General features: G+C 34.5%; 1 protein-coding gene across 4 annotated transcripts in view; it reads right to left on the bottom strand.

Moving 5' to 3' along the window:
• Positions 1-994: 994 nt before the first annotated feature.
• Alg5 (ALG5 dolichyl-phosphate beta-glucosyltransferase) overlaps positions 995-17,254 on the bottom strand; it is a 40,856-nt gene continuing 24,596 nt past the window's right edge. For all 4 annotated transcript variants that reach the window (XM_078016102.1, XM_021730473.3, XM_078016101.1 and 1 more), the window contains exons 7-10: positions 12,964-13,023; positions 8,744-8,895; positions 3,988-4,073; positions 995-1,196 (exon numbers count right to left, since the gene is read on the bottom strand). In XM_078016102.1, coding sequence (XP_077872228.1) covers positions 1,081-1,196; positions 3,988-4,073; positions 8,744-8,895; positions 12,964-13,023 — 414 coding nt within the window. In that variant the 3' untranslated portion in view covers positions 995-1,080. The remainder of the gene's footprint in view (positions 1,197-3,987; positions 4,074-8,743; positions 8,896-12,963; positions 13,024-17,254) is intronic.

The raw sequence follows: 17,254 nt of genomic DNA, 5'->3' as shown, positions 1-17,254 counted from the left end.
TGCTTTGGGGCCTGCGGCAGGACAGCACATTATGGCAGGAGTGCATGGTAGAGCAAATTGTTCACCTCATGGCAACTGGGAAGGGGAGAAACACAGAGAGAAAAGGGGCCAAGGTTACAATATCCCCTTCAAGGCCATGACTTAACTTCCAAGGTACTTATCAGCCTTCCACTAAGCCCTATCTCCTAAAGGCTCCACAACCTTGAAGTAGCACTGAAAGCTGGGGACCAATCCCTCAATACTTGGGTCTTGGGGTACATTCCGAATCCAAACTATGGCATATAATAGTAATTATTATTATTACTATTATCATCTTATTTCTCTAGGATGTCAGAAATAATCTAATTCTGATTTTTTTGAGGTTCATTATTTTATAATTGCTACTAGGCCGTATAATATCTCAATGACACAGGCTTCTGGCATTAAGTAAATATATTTATTAATATTTTAAAATCTTTATCTTTTCAATCAGAATTTCTACATCACATGAAATCGAGAGGGAAGAGTGTAGAAGGTGAGACAGTGAGTACAATACATGTAGATAAAATCGGGAGGAAGAGAACTAAGATTGTCTTAGGATGTGGCTACTTTCCTAAGTGGTAGTTGAGTCTATTTTCTTACCTTTAACATAATTAATTCTCAGAGTTTTCACGGGCTGAAATATAGGCTTCTCTGATATGCTTAAGTTTGTGTAAATTTAGACTCATATACTAACTTCATGTTTAAATGACCGAAAACTGTTACAGGAATGTGATTTATATTTAAGTTCATGAGAATTATGTAGGCACATCAGAGTAAGAATCATTGCTTCTGTCTTCTTAAAATTACATTTCTCAAAATTATAATGACTAGTAGACTATATTTAAAAAAATGTTAGAGGAAAAGAAAATCTGACTTTTGATTCAAACCTTTTTTTTTTTTTTAAATTTCTGTCCCAAAGTATAAATTTTATGTATGGTAGTTCTTTAAAATTACCCAAAGCCAGACAATGACAACAGGTCTATCACAGCTTTATTTAAAATTTAATTTCAATTGAAATAATGTGACACTGATACATAAGAATCAAAGATCTCAAACAATCTAATTCACTTTCCTAGTTTGCTCAAGCCTCCAGGCACCAGTCAAATAACGAAGTCGTATAAAAAGTAGGTCCTTGCCCATTTGTAGCCAGCTCCAAAATGGAACTAATTTAGAACCTGCAATTTAAACAAATTAAAATAAATAAGCTTAAATTTAGGGGATAATGTCAGTTTAAAACCACATCCTAGAAGTCAGTCTACATGATTGTTGTGAGCTTTTAACACTTTATTTAAATCATGACCAAAAATTTTTTGAACTTCAATAGGAAAGAAGGGACTGTGTCTGAAAAGGGTTCTGGCAACACCTAGTATAAAAACTGATCACTGAAAGCTTGTTAATGAAAAGCAATAATTCTATACAGAACAACAGAAAATAAAACATAATGGATGAATATAATTATCTCTATACATGACCCAACTTTTTCTTCTTTTGGAACTAGGGATTGAAAACAGGGTTTTGTACCTGCTTGGCAAGTGCTCTATCACTGAGCTACATCCTCAGTCCTATCATCCAGTCTAAATGGTGAAAAATATAGCCTGTGACTGGATTCAAATCATTTAGTCCAGACTTCGTGGTCTCAGGCTACTCAGGAATACCAGCCTAATTCCGGGTCTGATCCATTTTCCACAGTGGATTCTTACAAGCCTTACTTGTATTATACCTTCAGGTAAGTGAGTATCGAGAGGAAGGTTTAAGATTTCATTACTGTTAATTACATTTTATTGCAACACCTCAAGAAAATCTTTTCACTATTCTGAATTTATATAACAGCTTTCTTCAGAAAACACTAACCAAAGGACTTTGTAGATATTGGTGTTATACTTTATTATTAAGCCTAGACCAGCACAGAGAAGTTAGCAGAGTTGACCTGCTTCCCAGTCCTCTGAGTCTAGGCTAATAATGGTGGAGATAGTAAAATTTCTGTAAACTTTGTTTGACTCAGCAAGACACCAAGAGGTTTGAATCCTTCTAAACTACATGGTTTGTATAATCTCATGACTGGTCTTTAACCTTTTTTTTTGTTCTAAACTGAGGTTACAGAGCAATAATGGCAATAAAATAATGGCTTACTATAACAATGTCTCTCAAAGAGAAGACCATGTGTGTGCTCAGGAGAAAGGTGGACTTTTTAAAAAAAAGTCTCTAGCTGATGGACAGGATGTGGGAAAAACGGAACACTTTACATTGTTAGTGAGGTTATAAATTAGTGCAACTACTATGAAAATTAGTACACAGACTCCTCAAGATTAGGCATGGAACCACCATATGGCCCAGCTGTACTGTAACTCATCAGTATTTAGCCTACAGAATTAAATCACACTTTAATGATATATGCATACCCATGTTTATAGCAGCACAAATCCCAATAGACAAACTATGAAACCAGCCTAGGTGTCCATCAGCAGATGAATGGACAAAGAAAACATGGTATACATTTACACTACATTTTAGTAGGTACATTTTATATTTATATATAAAATACAAAGTTTCACTCAGCCATAAAAAAGAATGAAATTATGTAATTTTCAGGAAAATGGATAGAACTTGAGAGTATAATGTTAAATGAAATAAGTCAAATGCAAAAAGTCAAGGGTCATGTTTTCTCTCATATGTGGAAGTCAGGGAAAAAATAATGTGTAGGGAGCTCATAAAAACAGAAGGAAGACCAGTAGAGAAAAGGGACCAGGAGGAGGGAGATGAGGAGGAAAAAGGGAGTTATTAACAAATGATCCCGACCAAATTATATTGCTATGTGTATGCATGTACAAATATGTAACAAATGCCACTATTATATATATTTATAATACATCAATAAAATATATGAAAAAAAGACTTCAGCTGGTAATAGGAATTGTTCCCCTACCATGAAATAATTTATGTTCATTCTAAGGCAAGCAAGGTAGAAAACTAGAATATATTTTAAATTCTATATATCAAATCAAGGTTTTAAAAATAGTAAGTATTAAATTTATGATAAATTTCAAATTATTATAGATTTTATAGCTCTTTACATTTTTGGAATATGTATAGGAATAGCAAATAGTTAAAAATGGCTCTGATGGACTGTGGACACTTGGAGTAAAACACTTATTATTCTTATTTCTTATTTGGTTTGTAGGTATTCTATATCCATGGAGTGATAAAATAATATAAAACTAAAAAATGGTGATGCTTATGATAAAAGTTTATTTCAAGAGAATATATATATATATATATATATATATATATATATACACTATTCGCTTTTTTTTTAAGGAGAGAAAGAGAGAGAGAGAGAAAGAGAGAGAGAGAGAGAGAGAGAGAGAGAGAGAATGAATATGAATCTTTTTTGTAGATGGACACAACACAATGCCTTTATTTTTATGTGGTGCCGAGAATAGAACTCAGGTCCCCCCTGTGCTAGGTGAGCGCTCTACTGCTGAGTCACAATCCCAACCCTCAGCCTTACTTCTAATGTCACATTACTATGACCTTTTCTACTGGAGGGTTTTTTTGTTTGTTTGTTTGTTTTTAAACATTTTTAGTTATAGGTGGACACAATATCTTTATTTTATTTTTATGTGGTGCTGAGGATGGAACCCAGTGCCTCATGCATGCGAGGTGAGTACTCTCCCTCTGAGCCACAATTCCAGCCCTACTGGAGGTTTTATTAAACTTTCTTCACCAGAGTAAGAACCTTGCTGAAGACCACAAGAAGATACTGAAAACATACAGAAGGAACAAGCCTGAAGGAGGGGATGAGCGAGCAACACTCTCATGGAACTGCCTCTCTGACAGCTGAGAAGTCCCTGATTTGAGAAGAGGGGAGAACCTTAAACCCAGCTGAACTTTACTGGTCAGTTGTACTATTTGATGTCTCCTTTCATCTGACAAAGCTCAGCAGCTGCAAATAAACAATAAACTCACCTTCAATTTCAGTCCAGTTGACAGCAATTTCTGCTATTGGAATTTTAAAGAACTGTGCTATATAGAGAAGTTCTACATCAAATGCCCTGAAATAGAAAATATATCGACAAAAGATGAGTAATTTAATCTCTACCTTGGCAGGTTCTGAAGAAGCTTACAAGGCAGATATAAAGCTTACATTGTAAAACTGAGCTCAGATTCACAGAAGGTCAAAAATTGAACACTGAGTGGTTCAGAAGCTTCAAAGCAAACAAGAGATTTAATGTCATTATTTAACAGTCAAATAAAAAAAATGCTGTACCTCTATCACAACTCAGAAACAATCAGAAGTGAAAATGGCCATGTGGGCTCCAAGTGTGTGGCTAACTCAATATGAAAACTACCTTTTAAAAGAGTTTTTCTTATCCAAATAAAATATTTAATTAAGATGATAAAAAGTGTCTTTAAATGGACTATGTAAAACTTTTGTTAACCTGTTACCAAAATTATGGTACTTATGAAAGAAGGAAATAGTTTTAATATTAAGTCTGGTGCTTAAACCTTACCTTTCTAAAGCTACTGGACTCAGTTCTAATGATATTCAATAATCTGAATAACATTATTAAATATTTTTCTAATGGTAGTATATTAAAGATACAAAACAACACAAAAAATGAAGAATGAAAAGTAGATGGGGAAATAAGCATTGATGAGTTGAAATCATGTTGTATTTAAAAAAAAAAACAAAATCCTAGACTGAAATGTTTTTTAAAACCTATCTTTTCCCTCTTTAAACAATTTAGAATGTGAATAAAGTAAATATATTCATGACAAAAAAACAAAACCAAAAATTGCAGTTCATATTACTATGTTACATGTGACCCAAATTTTAACTAAAATACCATGCACTTCTGGACAGAGCCTTGTACTACCAGAAGCAATGTAAGATTATTCTCCATCAAAGGCATCTTAATTTGTTTTTGCAAATGTGGATTTGGCAGAACTACCATGTTTCTTTTTGTTACTTGGCTTCTGGTATACCTGTTACCTCACTAACAGATACATCTTAAAGAAGTAAGAGTATACTGAGACCCTGTTAAACACTGCAGATCCTGAAATGTCACTAAGTTAAAGCAAGAAGAATGGAAGAAACACACATGATAGTAAAAAATTTGGAAGTTGTAAAACAGCTGGACAGGTTATGTGGTAACTAGGGAAATGGATAATAGCAGTGGAGAAGCCTAGAAGCAGGCTAATGCGCACCAGAACCCTCCCTCTCCCCAGGCTCAGGGATCAGAGGCCTTAAAAATGTCTGGGGGAGGGGATATAGGCACAGTTGCAACAGGACTCTCTCTCTCTCCCCATTCATTCTTTCCCCTACTTGGTTCTATGAATACTGACAGCCTGATTCATGACTCCTAGGCAGGAGACTGAAGGATCCCACTTTAGGGAAAAGGGCTCAGTCCAAAGGATAGTAACAGGTGGGACTTTCATGTGGCTTTACTAGTTTAACTTGTAGTGAAATCTATCAGTGAATTAGGGGCTCTGCATATGTGCACAGATACCTATGAAAGTTTTACTATCATAATAAAGGCATTAGAGGAAAGATTTTAATGATAAATGAGGAAATGAAAAAAAAAAGTGAAGGCAAGAGAACAATGCAGCAAACAAACAAAACACTGAAGTTTTAAATAAGACATTCAGTAAGCTAGAGAAGATACTGTAGTCATAAAACAAGAATAGATGTTTTAGGGCTGGGGATGCAACACAAGACTCTGGGTTCAATCCCTAGTACTGTTAAAAAAAAATTAAAGCAGAAACAGTTACTCAAAAGGAGAGCTGGATAATAAAATTGTTAGAATCTCCTCAAAAGAACTAAAATATAAAAGGGAAAAGATGAAATTATAGGACCAGCAAAGACGTTCTACTGTAAGAGAGGATAGAGAAAACAAAGAGAAGAGACTGTCAAAGCCATGATTGAAGAATGTTTTTTTCATGTTCATGAACATGCCTCTTTCCATAAGCAGTGCTGGGAAAACTGGATATCCATATGCAGAACGTTTAAATGTAGAGGTGTTTAAATAACAAGCACTGACAAACTACTAACTGTGGGGAAGGGTATGCTGCTAAGTTGATAAAATATTTGGTGGTTCTCCTTTACAGATGCAAAATAAACATAGCTAGACCATAAAGAAAAATGTGAGTCTAAAATTTTCAGTGGGGTCAATACAATGTTAATGAAATCCAAAACAAATAATTAAGAAGGCATGCACATAAACATAACTTTCAAAAGGAAAAAAATCCGATACTGGGTTTTCAACTTACAAAAAACAAAAACAAAACCCCAGAAACTTGCTGTCCAGTAGAGTGTCCAGTAGTTATACGAAACTACAGAGTACCTGAAATGTGGCTGGTCTGATCTGAGATTGCTATAAGTTTGAAGATACAGTACATAAGGGAATAAAAGATACCTCAACATTTTTTTTTTCACAATGATTGCATGCTGAAATGACAATATTTTGGATATATTATGTTAAAATATATTATTAAAACTTACTTCATATGTTTCTTTTTACTTTTAATGTGGCTACAGGACTATAGCTCTAATATATTTTAATATATTGCTTGCATCTGTATCTCATGTATTTCTATTAGATAATGCCACCTAGAATAATCCTGACAGGAAACTTCATGATTTTTAGGTAATTAACTCTAATCGTTTATATTTCAAGAAAACTAAAAGACCCTCAACAGTGAAAAACAGGGTCCTTCATTTCTAAATCCTTTCTTTCAACTACAAGGAACCAAGTTCTTTGACCCTAATTCTGCACTTGGCAGCTGTCTAGTGCAGATGGAGGACATTACTCCAGAATTGCTTCTTAAGTTAGACTTTCAGATTATGGAGTCCCATCAACTATCAGTTTAATTTATACTTTCAATATAATAAAAACATTGAATTTGAAAATCAAATTTATATTACTTAAAATTTTTTAATCTAGGAAAAAGATTTTAAAACATGTCTAAATAATTTTAATTCTAAAACTAATTTCTTTAAAATAATTATTTGGGGATTATAAGAATGGCAGTAGGATTGCAAGTTTAAGGTCTGCTCAAGAACTTAGTGAGATCCTAGGCAACTCAGTGAAATACTATCTCAAAAATTAAAAAAAGGACTGGGGATGTAACTCAGTGGTAAAGTGCTCCCAAGTTTGATCCCCAGTACAAAAATAAGCAAACAAACAAATAAATAAATAAAAATACTTTTGGGGGGATTATATGACATATGTCTTTGGAAACATAGAAAACTGGTAGAGACTATAAAAATGGACATATACTGGAATAATTATAAAGATACCCACCAGAACTCATGACAAAATCACTAATTTTTCAAACAATATTTACTGGGCACCTATTATGTACCAGATACTCTTTCAATGGTGGAATAAACTAGTAAGCAAAATAAAATGGGATTTTTGGTGTTGTGGAGCTCATGCTTTAACAGAGAAAAAGAAGCATTAAGAAAGAACTATAGATGTAATGGGTGACAGGAACAGAGTTCATGGTGTAGCAATAACATATTATTGGGAAACCTGAGCTAGTGTGGAGAGTGAGGGCAGGCTGCCTGCGGAGGATGTGGAGGACAAGTTGAGAAGGAAGGCTTGTGTGCATGGAGACACAGGTGGGGTCAGACTGCAGCACCTCCACAGAAATGGGAAGCCATTGGAAGATTTTAAACAAAAGAGATGCATGATCACCTTTTAAGTTCTGAAAAGGCCTGTTTGGCTGCGACCTAGTCATCTGGGAAAGGATGGTGTCCTGGATGGTGGTGGTGAAGATGGAGAGAAAGAGAGGAACATAAAAGGTAAAACCCAAAAGGTAAAACCAACATTCTTTGGTCACGTTGGTGGGATATATGCAGGGGCCGGGGGAAAGTCAGGACTGACACTAAGGTTTCTAGGTTCTGTATAATAGTGCCACTTACTGAATATGGGTTGAGAGCTGAGCGAGGTCTGGGGTAGATCTATTTGGAGGGAATAGTGTACTTTAAAAGAGGGAGCAGAAGTATCAAATGCCATTATGGGTTAGGTATGAAAACATTTAACATGAACACTGGATTTAATGTCACTGAGGTAAGAGGGATAAGAAAAAAATCCATATTAAAGTGCGTTATTATTAGAGTGAGAAGGAAATGAGAAAATAGAAACAGTGAACTACAGACCTGTTTTTCAAGAAAAAGCTGGCTGTGGAAGAAGAGTAGGGATGGTAGTGGTACGGAGCTAGAAGGGCATGAGTAGGGGGCTTTGGGAAAGATGTGATTGAGAGGAAAAGGCTGAATACACAAAAGAGAAAAGGAAATGAACAGGATTAGGTTTTGGAGAAGGTAGAAAAGGATGCAGAAGGTGAAGGACTGGCCTAGGAGAAAGACATTAGCTCCTGTAAAAGGAGGGGAAGAAGTGGAAATGGAGACTTTATTTTGCTCGGTATTTCTGTGTGTGTGTGTATGTTTTTAATTCAAAGGAATAAAGAAAAGAAAGCTTAAAAAACAAGATGTTTTTAGGCTTCTCAGTTAATACTGTATAAAATTAAGGTGAACATACAACTAAAGCATATGTTGGGTTTGAGTAAAGGTATAAAGGCACAGATTAAGTTTATAAATGTAAATGCACATTTTGTTTAAATCTGAATGTTCATTATGAAAATACAGGACTTGCTTTTCTTATCTGGAATAATTGTTGGGTAATAAGATCTACCAGATACATTCTAGTTAAAAACCTACCATCGTTCAATGTGTAGAGATGAGAACGTCCGTGAAGCTGCTTCCCGAGTTAGTAATTTGAACCCACACTGTGTGTCCCTGATTCCTTTGACACAAAGGAACCACACCAGAAAGTGGAACCCATACATGAGAAGAGTGCGGAAGTAAGAACGCTGAAAACAAAGACAAAATAGAAATGACTTTTCCATTCATCTATAAAGTAGTAAACATCTGGCTGCACACAACTGCATTTTAATATTTCATTGACGGGGCAGGTCTTACATATGGACATCATTGTTCCATCAGCTTCACCAACAAAGTATATTAAAGGAACAGTTAGGATAATTACTGCCTAGAGCAGAGCAGAGACACTGGAGAAGCAGTCACAGATTCCCTGGAGACAGAGTCAGATGAGATAAATCACAGAACCTGTGGGAGGCCAGTGTTTCTACCTACCAGGAGAAACAGGTTTGGAGCTGTTACAAGTAAGGAGAACATCTCATCTACCTACATATTTTATGCCTCTTTGTCCCATACACATTTTGGTTTCAAAGCAGGCCCTAGAATGTAATGGAAAAACAAAACACTAAGATTTGAACCTTTGGTTTGATACCTAGCAAATGAGAATACTGACAGAAGTAGTACAGCAGAGTTATCACAGAGGTTACAAACTACAAAGGAGTTTGAAACAAAAACCTGTCTCTCTAATTAGGTATGCCAGATGCCTAATCAGACTGTATTCTTTAATGCAGTCTGAATTCTCTAATACTCTGGATATAACCTTAAGTAGTTTTTAATCCATCTAAGGATTCATTATTGTTATCAGGGATTACTATTGGTAGTAACAGGAAATAATATTCCTTTACTCATTCAACATTGGAAATCTTAAAAATTAAGATTATGAATTATCACTGTATTTAAGACTCATTTAGATTAAAAAAAAAAAGACAATTTCTTAAAGTGTTCTATAGTTAAGGTAATGGACCTAAGGAGTGATATATTACTATGTGCATAAACAAATTATTAAGGGTCTATGGGAAACACTATCTTATAAAATCGAGTTGCTTTCTCCTTTTTGCTTTTCATAATTATAATCTTCGGTATTACTCTTCATTCTCATGGCTTTTTCTATTATCATCAAAAAGAGTAGTAATATGACATAGTAGAAAAGGTAACACACTGGGCATTCCTGTTTGAATTCTGGCTCTACTACTGATTAGCAGGGTGACCTTGAGCAGTTATTTCAACTCTCAGTTTCCTAAAATGGGCTGATGATGTATACCTCACAAAGTTATTATTAAGATTATGTTAAAGCTGTCAAGTGTTTGGCACACAAAGTCAATAATGGTTTTATAGAGGAAGAAAGCTTGAGGGCTTACCTTACTCTCCTGACTACAATTACCTTCAGGAAAGGAAGGGAGAATAAAATACTTATCTATAAGGTATGTAAAGCAAACTTAAGAAAATTATCTAGCACTTTTTATCACCTAGAATCATTATGTTTCGATGTAAATATGTCTTACCTCTCTAAGTAGATAGGGCAGAAACCTCATCTTAAAATGTTTTGGGAACCTCACAACAGCTTGCTCAGTGCATTCCATATAAAATACTTCCAATAAACACTGGTTGACTGATTAAACCTCCAAAAGAGCATTTATGCTTAGGAAAGGAACAAATAGAAATCAAAAGAAAAATAAAAATTAAAGGTAGAATAATAGCTACAAACTCTTCTTCCCAAATCATTTTAAATGTGATTTGGGTAAATTTATTCATCAACAAATAAAAATCCTTATATCTGCCTTTGTTTGGATGTTAATAACTTTTTGTTTTGTTTATTTAAAAGCAGACATGTTGTGATGCACAGCTTGTTTCTTGGAGGTGGACGACCTTCTCTGATCAAGGATAATTCTATGAGAATAATCTGGACTTAGACAGAAGCCTACTGAACAGCAGTTATAAACAGCACCTTCAGTGGACAACTGCTGCTCTCTAGTGAAGGGGCCAGGTTATCCTTTCTTTCTATAGAGCAGTAACCAATTTTTTGGGACCAAAACCACTAAATTGATCATTATGCTTTAAAGATGGAGAAATGAATGGGTGGAGGCAAGATAAATTATGAATACCTAGATCCTGGGATAGATTCAAGAAGATTTATACCACAGTACAGTCTCATCTAAATACTATTTCTTGGAAAAATTCAAACTGTTTTCAACTACTGGAAGTTTTAAGTAAAAAGAATTTACATAATTAAAAACAGTACCAAAATAACAATTCCTTTCTACTTCCACCAACAATTTGTCTCTTGCTTCCTATTTCTCCAGCATGTTTTCCTTCACTAAGTAAGGTATCCCTTTTCCCCTCCCATTAATATAATTTTTTAAAAAAGAAAAAAATTATCACAAAACCATTAAATTAAGTCTATTTTCATTAATTGTTTGAAAAAACAATTTTTATTTTTATAATTAAACTGTATTTATATTCTTTTTTTCATACAAACTAATACTTTAGTAACATGCCATGTTATCATTTACATTATCATCAGCATTTATTGCCTATATATTTCATGTAAGAAATACAACTGTGCTTTCTATTGTGGGAACTTAATGCTTTATAGTTTCTGTATTTTGTGGCTACAAATAATGTGTTGAACATCTTGGAAAACTTTCTCCTTTCTCTATCCTCTGTGCATCAGTAAACAAAGTTTAGCTTATAAATCCTCTTTTAGTTTTAAATTTCTAGGAGTGTTATATTCTCTAAGTTTAAATGATTAAACTTTTTCAAACACCAGTGAGAATTTATAAGGTATACAGAATACTAGACTAGATGCTGAGGGTGTTAAAATATTTATTTCCAAAAAAGCAGAGTCTAGGTTTCTATACTTATGCATAATCCTTAAGATGTTTGATTAAGATTTTAAAAAATATTAAAATTCCTTCATATCTTATTTGAATATCATTGAAAAGAGTCAACTTTTAATACCAATGGTTCTCCAAGCCCAAGGTGCATAAAGGTGATCTGTAAAACTGTTAAAAATGCAGACACCTAGTCCCAACCCAATAGTCTGATTCAGTGTGACTGTCCTGGCCTATATGCATTAAAAAAATTTTCTCCAGATAATTTTGTCATGCATTGATTAATACAGCTTTATTATCGAATCTACCAGACCATTATACTAGATTAACCACTGAAAATATAATGAATAATCATTGGGTTTGAAACATGAAACCTACAAACATGAAAAAAATGATTAAGAATTAAAAATTTTTATAGAATAATTCTGGTCTGGAATATAGCTCAGTGGTAAAGTGCAAGGCCCTGGGTTCCATTCCTAGCACCACCACCCCACCCTACTCCACACCAACAACAAAAATCAACTCTAAAAAACAAAAATTTTGCATAGATTAATTCCTTAATAAGATATTTCCCTCTTCAAGTTGCTCTATCTTTTCTAGCATAATCTATAAAATAAAGAATTTAACATCTTTAATGATAAATCTTTTTAAAAAGGAGAGTCAGGAATTTGATAAATTTTAAGGCAAAGTGCTTTTCTAACAGAAACGAAGTTAAAACAAGAAAATATTTAAACTTTGAAAGAATCTCAAAATAGTTTGAGGATCCCTTATTCAAAAAGTTTAGGACCAGTTGTTTCATGTTTTTTCCAGATTTTAGAATATTTGCACTTATATTGTGAGATATTTTGGGGGATGGGCTTGAGCCCCAACATGAAATTAATTTGTTTCATACATACATTATATAATAGTCTAAAGGCAAATTTTACGTAGAATTTTTAATAATTTTGTATATGAAACAAAGTTTTATCTGTGAAATTTTCCATCTACGGTAACATGTTAGTGTTCAAGGTTTTAGATTTTGGGTTTTCAGGTTAAGGATGCTCTACTTGTATTTCACTTAAGTATCAAATATGCTGATATAGAAAAACTAAAGGCAAGTTGACTGGTCCACAAAACACATAAGTCACACTTATGACTGAATGAGGATACTTTATCTTAAAAAAAGAAAATCAAAAGAATTGTTTATCTCCTAAGTCAAAATGAAATCTATATCCTTCCTATATACTTAAAAAAAAATCAACTCAGAAATGTGCTAATGAAAATTTAAATGAGGTTGAAGTGAACCTCATTTTTAAGAGTTTAAATATATGAGCCTATTTCTTGTTAAATTTACATGTAAAAAGGAGTTGGGGGATCTGCTATTCCATGCCAGTTACTGCAAACTCTCACCTGTGCAATTGATTCTTTTTCCAAATGAGCTCGAGATCCACATGCAATAGCCATTTGATCCTAAGGAAAAAAAGCAATGAAATAGTTTTTCACATTTTAAGTATTATTTCCAAATCTAAATCTTCAATGTAATATCTTATTTTTAGCAACATTAAAAAAAATAAATAACCTTAAACATTTTTAAAAGTTTACTGAGGAGGTCAAAATATGCATAGCTTTGAATAGTCTAATAATACTTGGTAAGAGGACACTGAATTTAATTTGAATAGGGCTAAATAAAGGAGAAAGCACTAGTTTAAAATGTGTATCTTTAAATGATATTTTTTCCTGAATAAAAATATCAATATCATTGGAGAGAAAAAAAAATGAATGGTATTAGAAAGAAAAGAATCACCTACAAATGTTATATATGCTACCAATCCAAGATTAATAATTTAAAAACTACTACGAACATAATTAAAGAATGAGTGGGCATAAAATGAATATATGTATAGTACTTTAGCCTTCATTTGTACAAATAATACTCGGAAGATAGAGTGGAAGTATACCATCAACAAAAGAGAAAAATTCAGAAATAAACTTTATAAGAAATGTGGCAACAAATAAATATATAAATAATACCATAGGAAACAAAAGAAACCAAAATTTAAGAAATACTAGGATCCTGGATAAGAAGATATGACAGCATTAAAAAGTTACTGCTTGTTAATCTGTGAACTTAAGGCTATGCCAATAAATATACTAAAATAAATTTCATTGAACTAGAAAAACAGATTTTAGGGTTACTATTGAATAATAAAGAACCAAGGAGAGATAAAGATGTTGGATTAGAGGAATGGTGGTGTATTTTCTAGTTGTTCTATCCTCAGGATTCAAACAGCAGAAGTACTGCTTCTTTGTGAGGTAGGTGACAGTGAATTCACTGAAATTCAATACTGATAAGAGAATTATAGAGATTCAGAAATTCGGGTACTTTGAACAGAAGACAAAAGCACAACAGAACCAAGCCAGAGATGGCAGCAGTGCCAAGTCACCACAGATGGGAGGGGTAACACAGAGAGAGAAATGTAGGAGACAAATTTGGCATGGGAAAACCTGTAGAACAGAAGAGCAGTCTGAACTTAGCTAAACCAGAAGCTGAATAGCTATCTCGTGTTTGAAAAGTGCTCCATGTTTCTCAAAAGGCAAGTGGAGAGCTGAGGCACATGGCCATCTTAAAGAGCCCCTTTTGTAGCTTGCTGTGCAGGATCCTGGGAGATCATAGTAAAACTGCATACTCTCCAGTTAGTGCCTACATGTGGCCTAGGGTGTACCTAGAGAGTGGGATTGAAACAGACACGGAGAATATTATTCCCAGGGGGATTCACATTAATGTAGCTGGCTTTTCCTTTGAATCTGGTGGCTTATATGACTAGCTAAAGAGGGTCCAGACACAGGGGGCTGAGAATTTTTTGAGGGAAAGGTCATATTTATGGGTGGTGGAATGTGTGAGACCTATCAAGAGTTGGTTACCCCACCCTACCAGTGGAGTTCTCAGGAGGTCCGTGAGTTAAAGATACTCAGCAGAGATTGGCATCTGCCTGGCCCTAGGGGGTGTACTGGTCTAATCTTTTTAGAGTAGACATCGCCCAATAAGGTCCAAAGGCCTGATCATAGTTAAACCTCAGAAATTCTGATTTAGAATTCTGCATCAGCCCTACCATGGATGTGGACAAGAACAACCTAGAGGGGAAGTTGATTTAGGTTCACAGTTTTAGAGGCAGGAGGATTGCAAGTTCAAAGGTGGGCAATTCTACTGCTCTGGGACCAAGGGGAGGTAGCAATCATGGTGGAAGGGCCGATGGGAGGAAAGTCACTCAGTTCATGAGGGGTCAGGCAGGAGGGAAGAAGTTGAAAGGCAGATGCATTCTTCTAAGACATACTCCCTGTGACCTAAGTCACACCCCACCTACCTATAGTTATATCCAGTCAGTCCCAAATTAGGATGGGCTGATTAGGTTACTCTCTCAGGTCCAATCATTTCATCAATTCACCTCAGAACATTCTTGCATTGTCTCACACATGAACTTTAGGGGGACATCTCATATCCAAACCAGAATACCATCAGATACATAGTTTTCAAGTTTGCCCAATGATCACACAATTATTTTCAGTTTCTTTGACTCAAAAGCAAAAGAAAAGCTATGCAAATTGGTTAATACATCTTTTATCAATGAACTTCCCTATCTCTTTAAAATTGTTTTTCTAACCATTTGTTGAAGGAATCAATAATTAGTCCTTTCCTAGGTTTTGGAGTTTGCTACTTCCATATGGTGACATTTAATACAGCAGTTTTAAACGCACAGTTAAATGTAGAGGCTTGATAAGATTCAGGTTTGATTATTTTTAGGAATTTGTCAAAACTAGGCATGTTGGTGCACACCTGTAATCCTAGCAATTCTAGAGGCTGAGGCAGAAGGATTTCATGTTCAAGACCAGCCTCAGCAATTTAGCAAAGCCATAAGCAACACAGTGAAACCTTGTCTCAAAAATAAAAAGAGCTGGGGATGTGGCTTAGCAGGGTAAAGCACTGCTGGGTTCAATCCTCAGTATCAAACAACAAAAAACAAACAAAACCCCCCAAACTTGTCATAATAGCGATGCATAGTAGTCTTTACTTTTTATGCCAATAGAAAGGTCAAGATATTATTTCATTGGACAGATTTATCATAATTTCATTCTCTGCCTATTCATTGGACATTTCTAATTTATAATTATAAAGGTAACTGAAAAAACATTTTCCAATATAAAACTATCTGTATTTTGGATTTCTGAATTTTGGGGGAAAAAATAACAGAAATAGAATACGAAGTTCAAATTCTTAAGTTCAAATCTAAGTACTAAGTTAAAAGTTAAATGATTTTTTTTTTTTAATGCACATGGGTCAAATTTTTCTGTAAAAGAGTCTTTGCATTCCCACTAATTGGATATGATATTGACTATTTCATCACATCCTTGCGGGACATAGTAATCCCACCTGTTATCCCAGTGGCTCCAGGAGACTCGAGGCAGAAGGATTGAGAGTTGAAAACCAGCCTCAGCAACTTAGCAACTCAGTGAGACCCTATCTCTAAAGAAAATACAAAACAGGGCTGGGGATGTGGCTCAGTGGTCGAGTGTCCTTGAATTCAATCTCTGGGACCCAACCCTCAACAACAAAAATAAAACAAACAAAAAAAAACAAAACAAAAAAAAGCTGGGGATATGGCACAGGAATTAGGTGCCCCTGGGTCCTTGGGTTCAACTCCCTTCTGTCCGAAAAAACAACAAAACTTTTGGAAAGTCTTACAATTTCTCTTGAGAATTATAGGTTATATTCTTTGCCTATTATTTTTAGTAGTAATGATAATTTATGCCCTTCTTTCTTTGGTATTATAGTTTGGATGTAAGTGTCCACAAAAGCTCATGTGTGAGACAATGCAAGACAAGAAATGATCTGGTTATCTAAACCTTAATCTAATCAGTAAATTAATCTCTAGTAGGGTAACTTGTATTGTAACTGAAAGCAAGTAGGGTGTGGCTGGAGGATGTAAGTCTTGGTGGGTATGTGGCTTTGGGCTATATATTTAGTATCTGGCAAGTGGAGTTTCTGCTTTCTGATCATCATGTGAGCCACTTCCCTCCACCATACTCTTCTGTGATGATCTTCTGCCTCACCTGGAGCTGGGAGGAATGGAGCCAGCTGCCTTTGAACTAAGACCCCTGAAACCAGGATCCCCCAAATAAACTTTCCTCCTCTACACTGTACTGGATGGGTCTTTTAGTCACAACAGTGACAAAGCCGACTAAAACATCTGGCTAAGGTACTTTGTACAGAAAAGGAGAGAATAGTTTTCTTAAAGAAAATCCATGTTAAAATAGTTCAAACAGAATATGGAAAATAAGCTTTAATTTTGAACCCAAAAAGAACAGTAACATTTTTTATAAGAGATAAAAATGAATTTTGACTTAAAACGTAAATCACACTAAAAACAGTTTCAAAGCAAAACCTTTCATTTAAAATCTCATTTATTCTTCCAGCATAATTCCCTAAAAGCTTTTAAGAGAATTTTGTATATATGAAGAATTCTGAAGCAAGTACTGAATCCCTGAGACGGATCTCACTATCATTGGAATTAATCTAAATGGCTTTTCAAAAAGTTGGCTGTTTTTCAGGAATGAAAGATATTTGTATTTTAAAAATTTCCCACATTAGAAAATGTATACAGCATCAAGTCTCTTTCTTTTAAGCTTCATTTAGAACATACCTGAA

This window comes from Ictidomys tridecemlineatus, chromosome 6 (genome assembly GCF_052094955.1).
Source record: "Ictidomys tridecemlineatus isolate mIctTri1 chromosome 6, mIctTri1.hap1, whole genome shotgun sequence".
Taxonomy (NCBI): Eukaryota; Metazoa; Chordata; class Mammalia; order Rodentia; family Sciuridae; genus Ictidomys; species Ictidomys tridecemlineatus.
The sequence above is the reverse complement of the archived record's forward strand: the minus strand, read 5'-3'. Positions and strand labels throughout refer to the sequence as shown.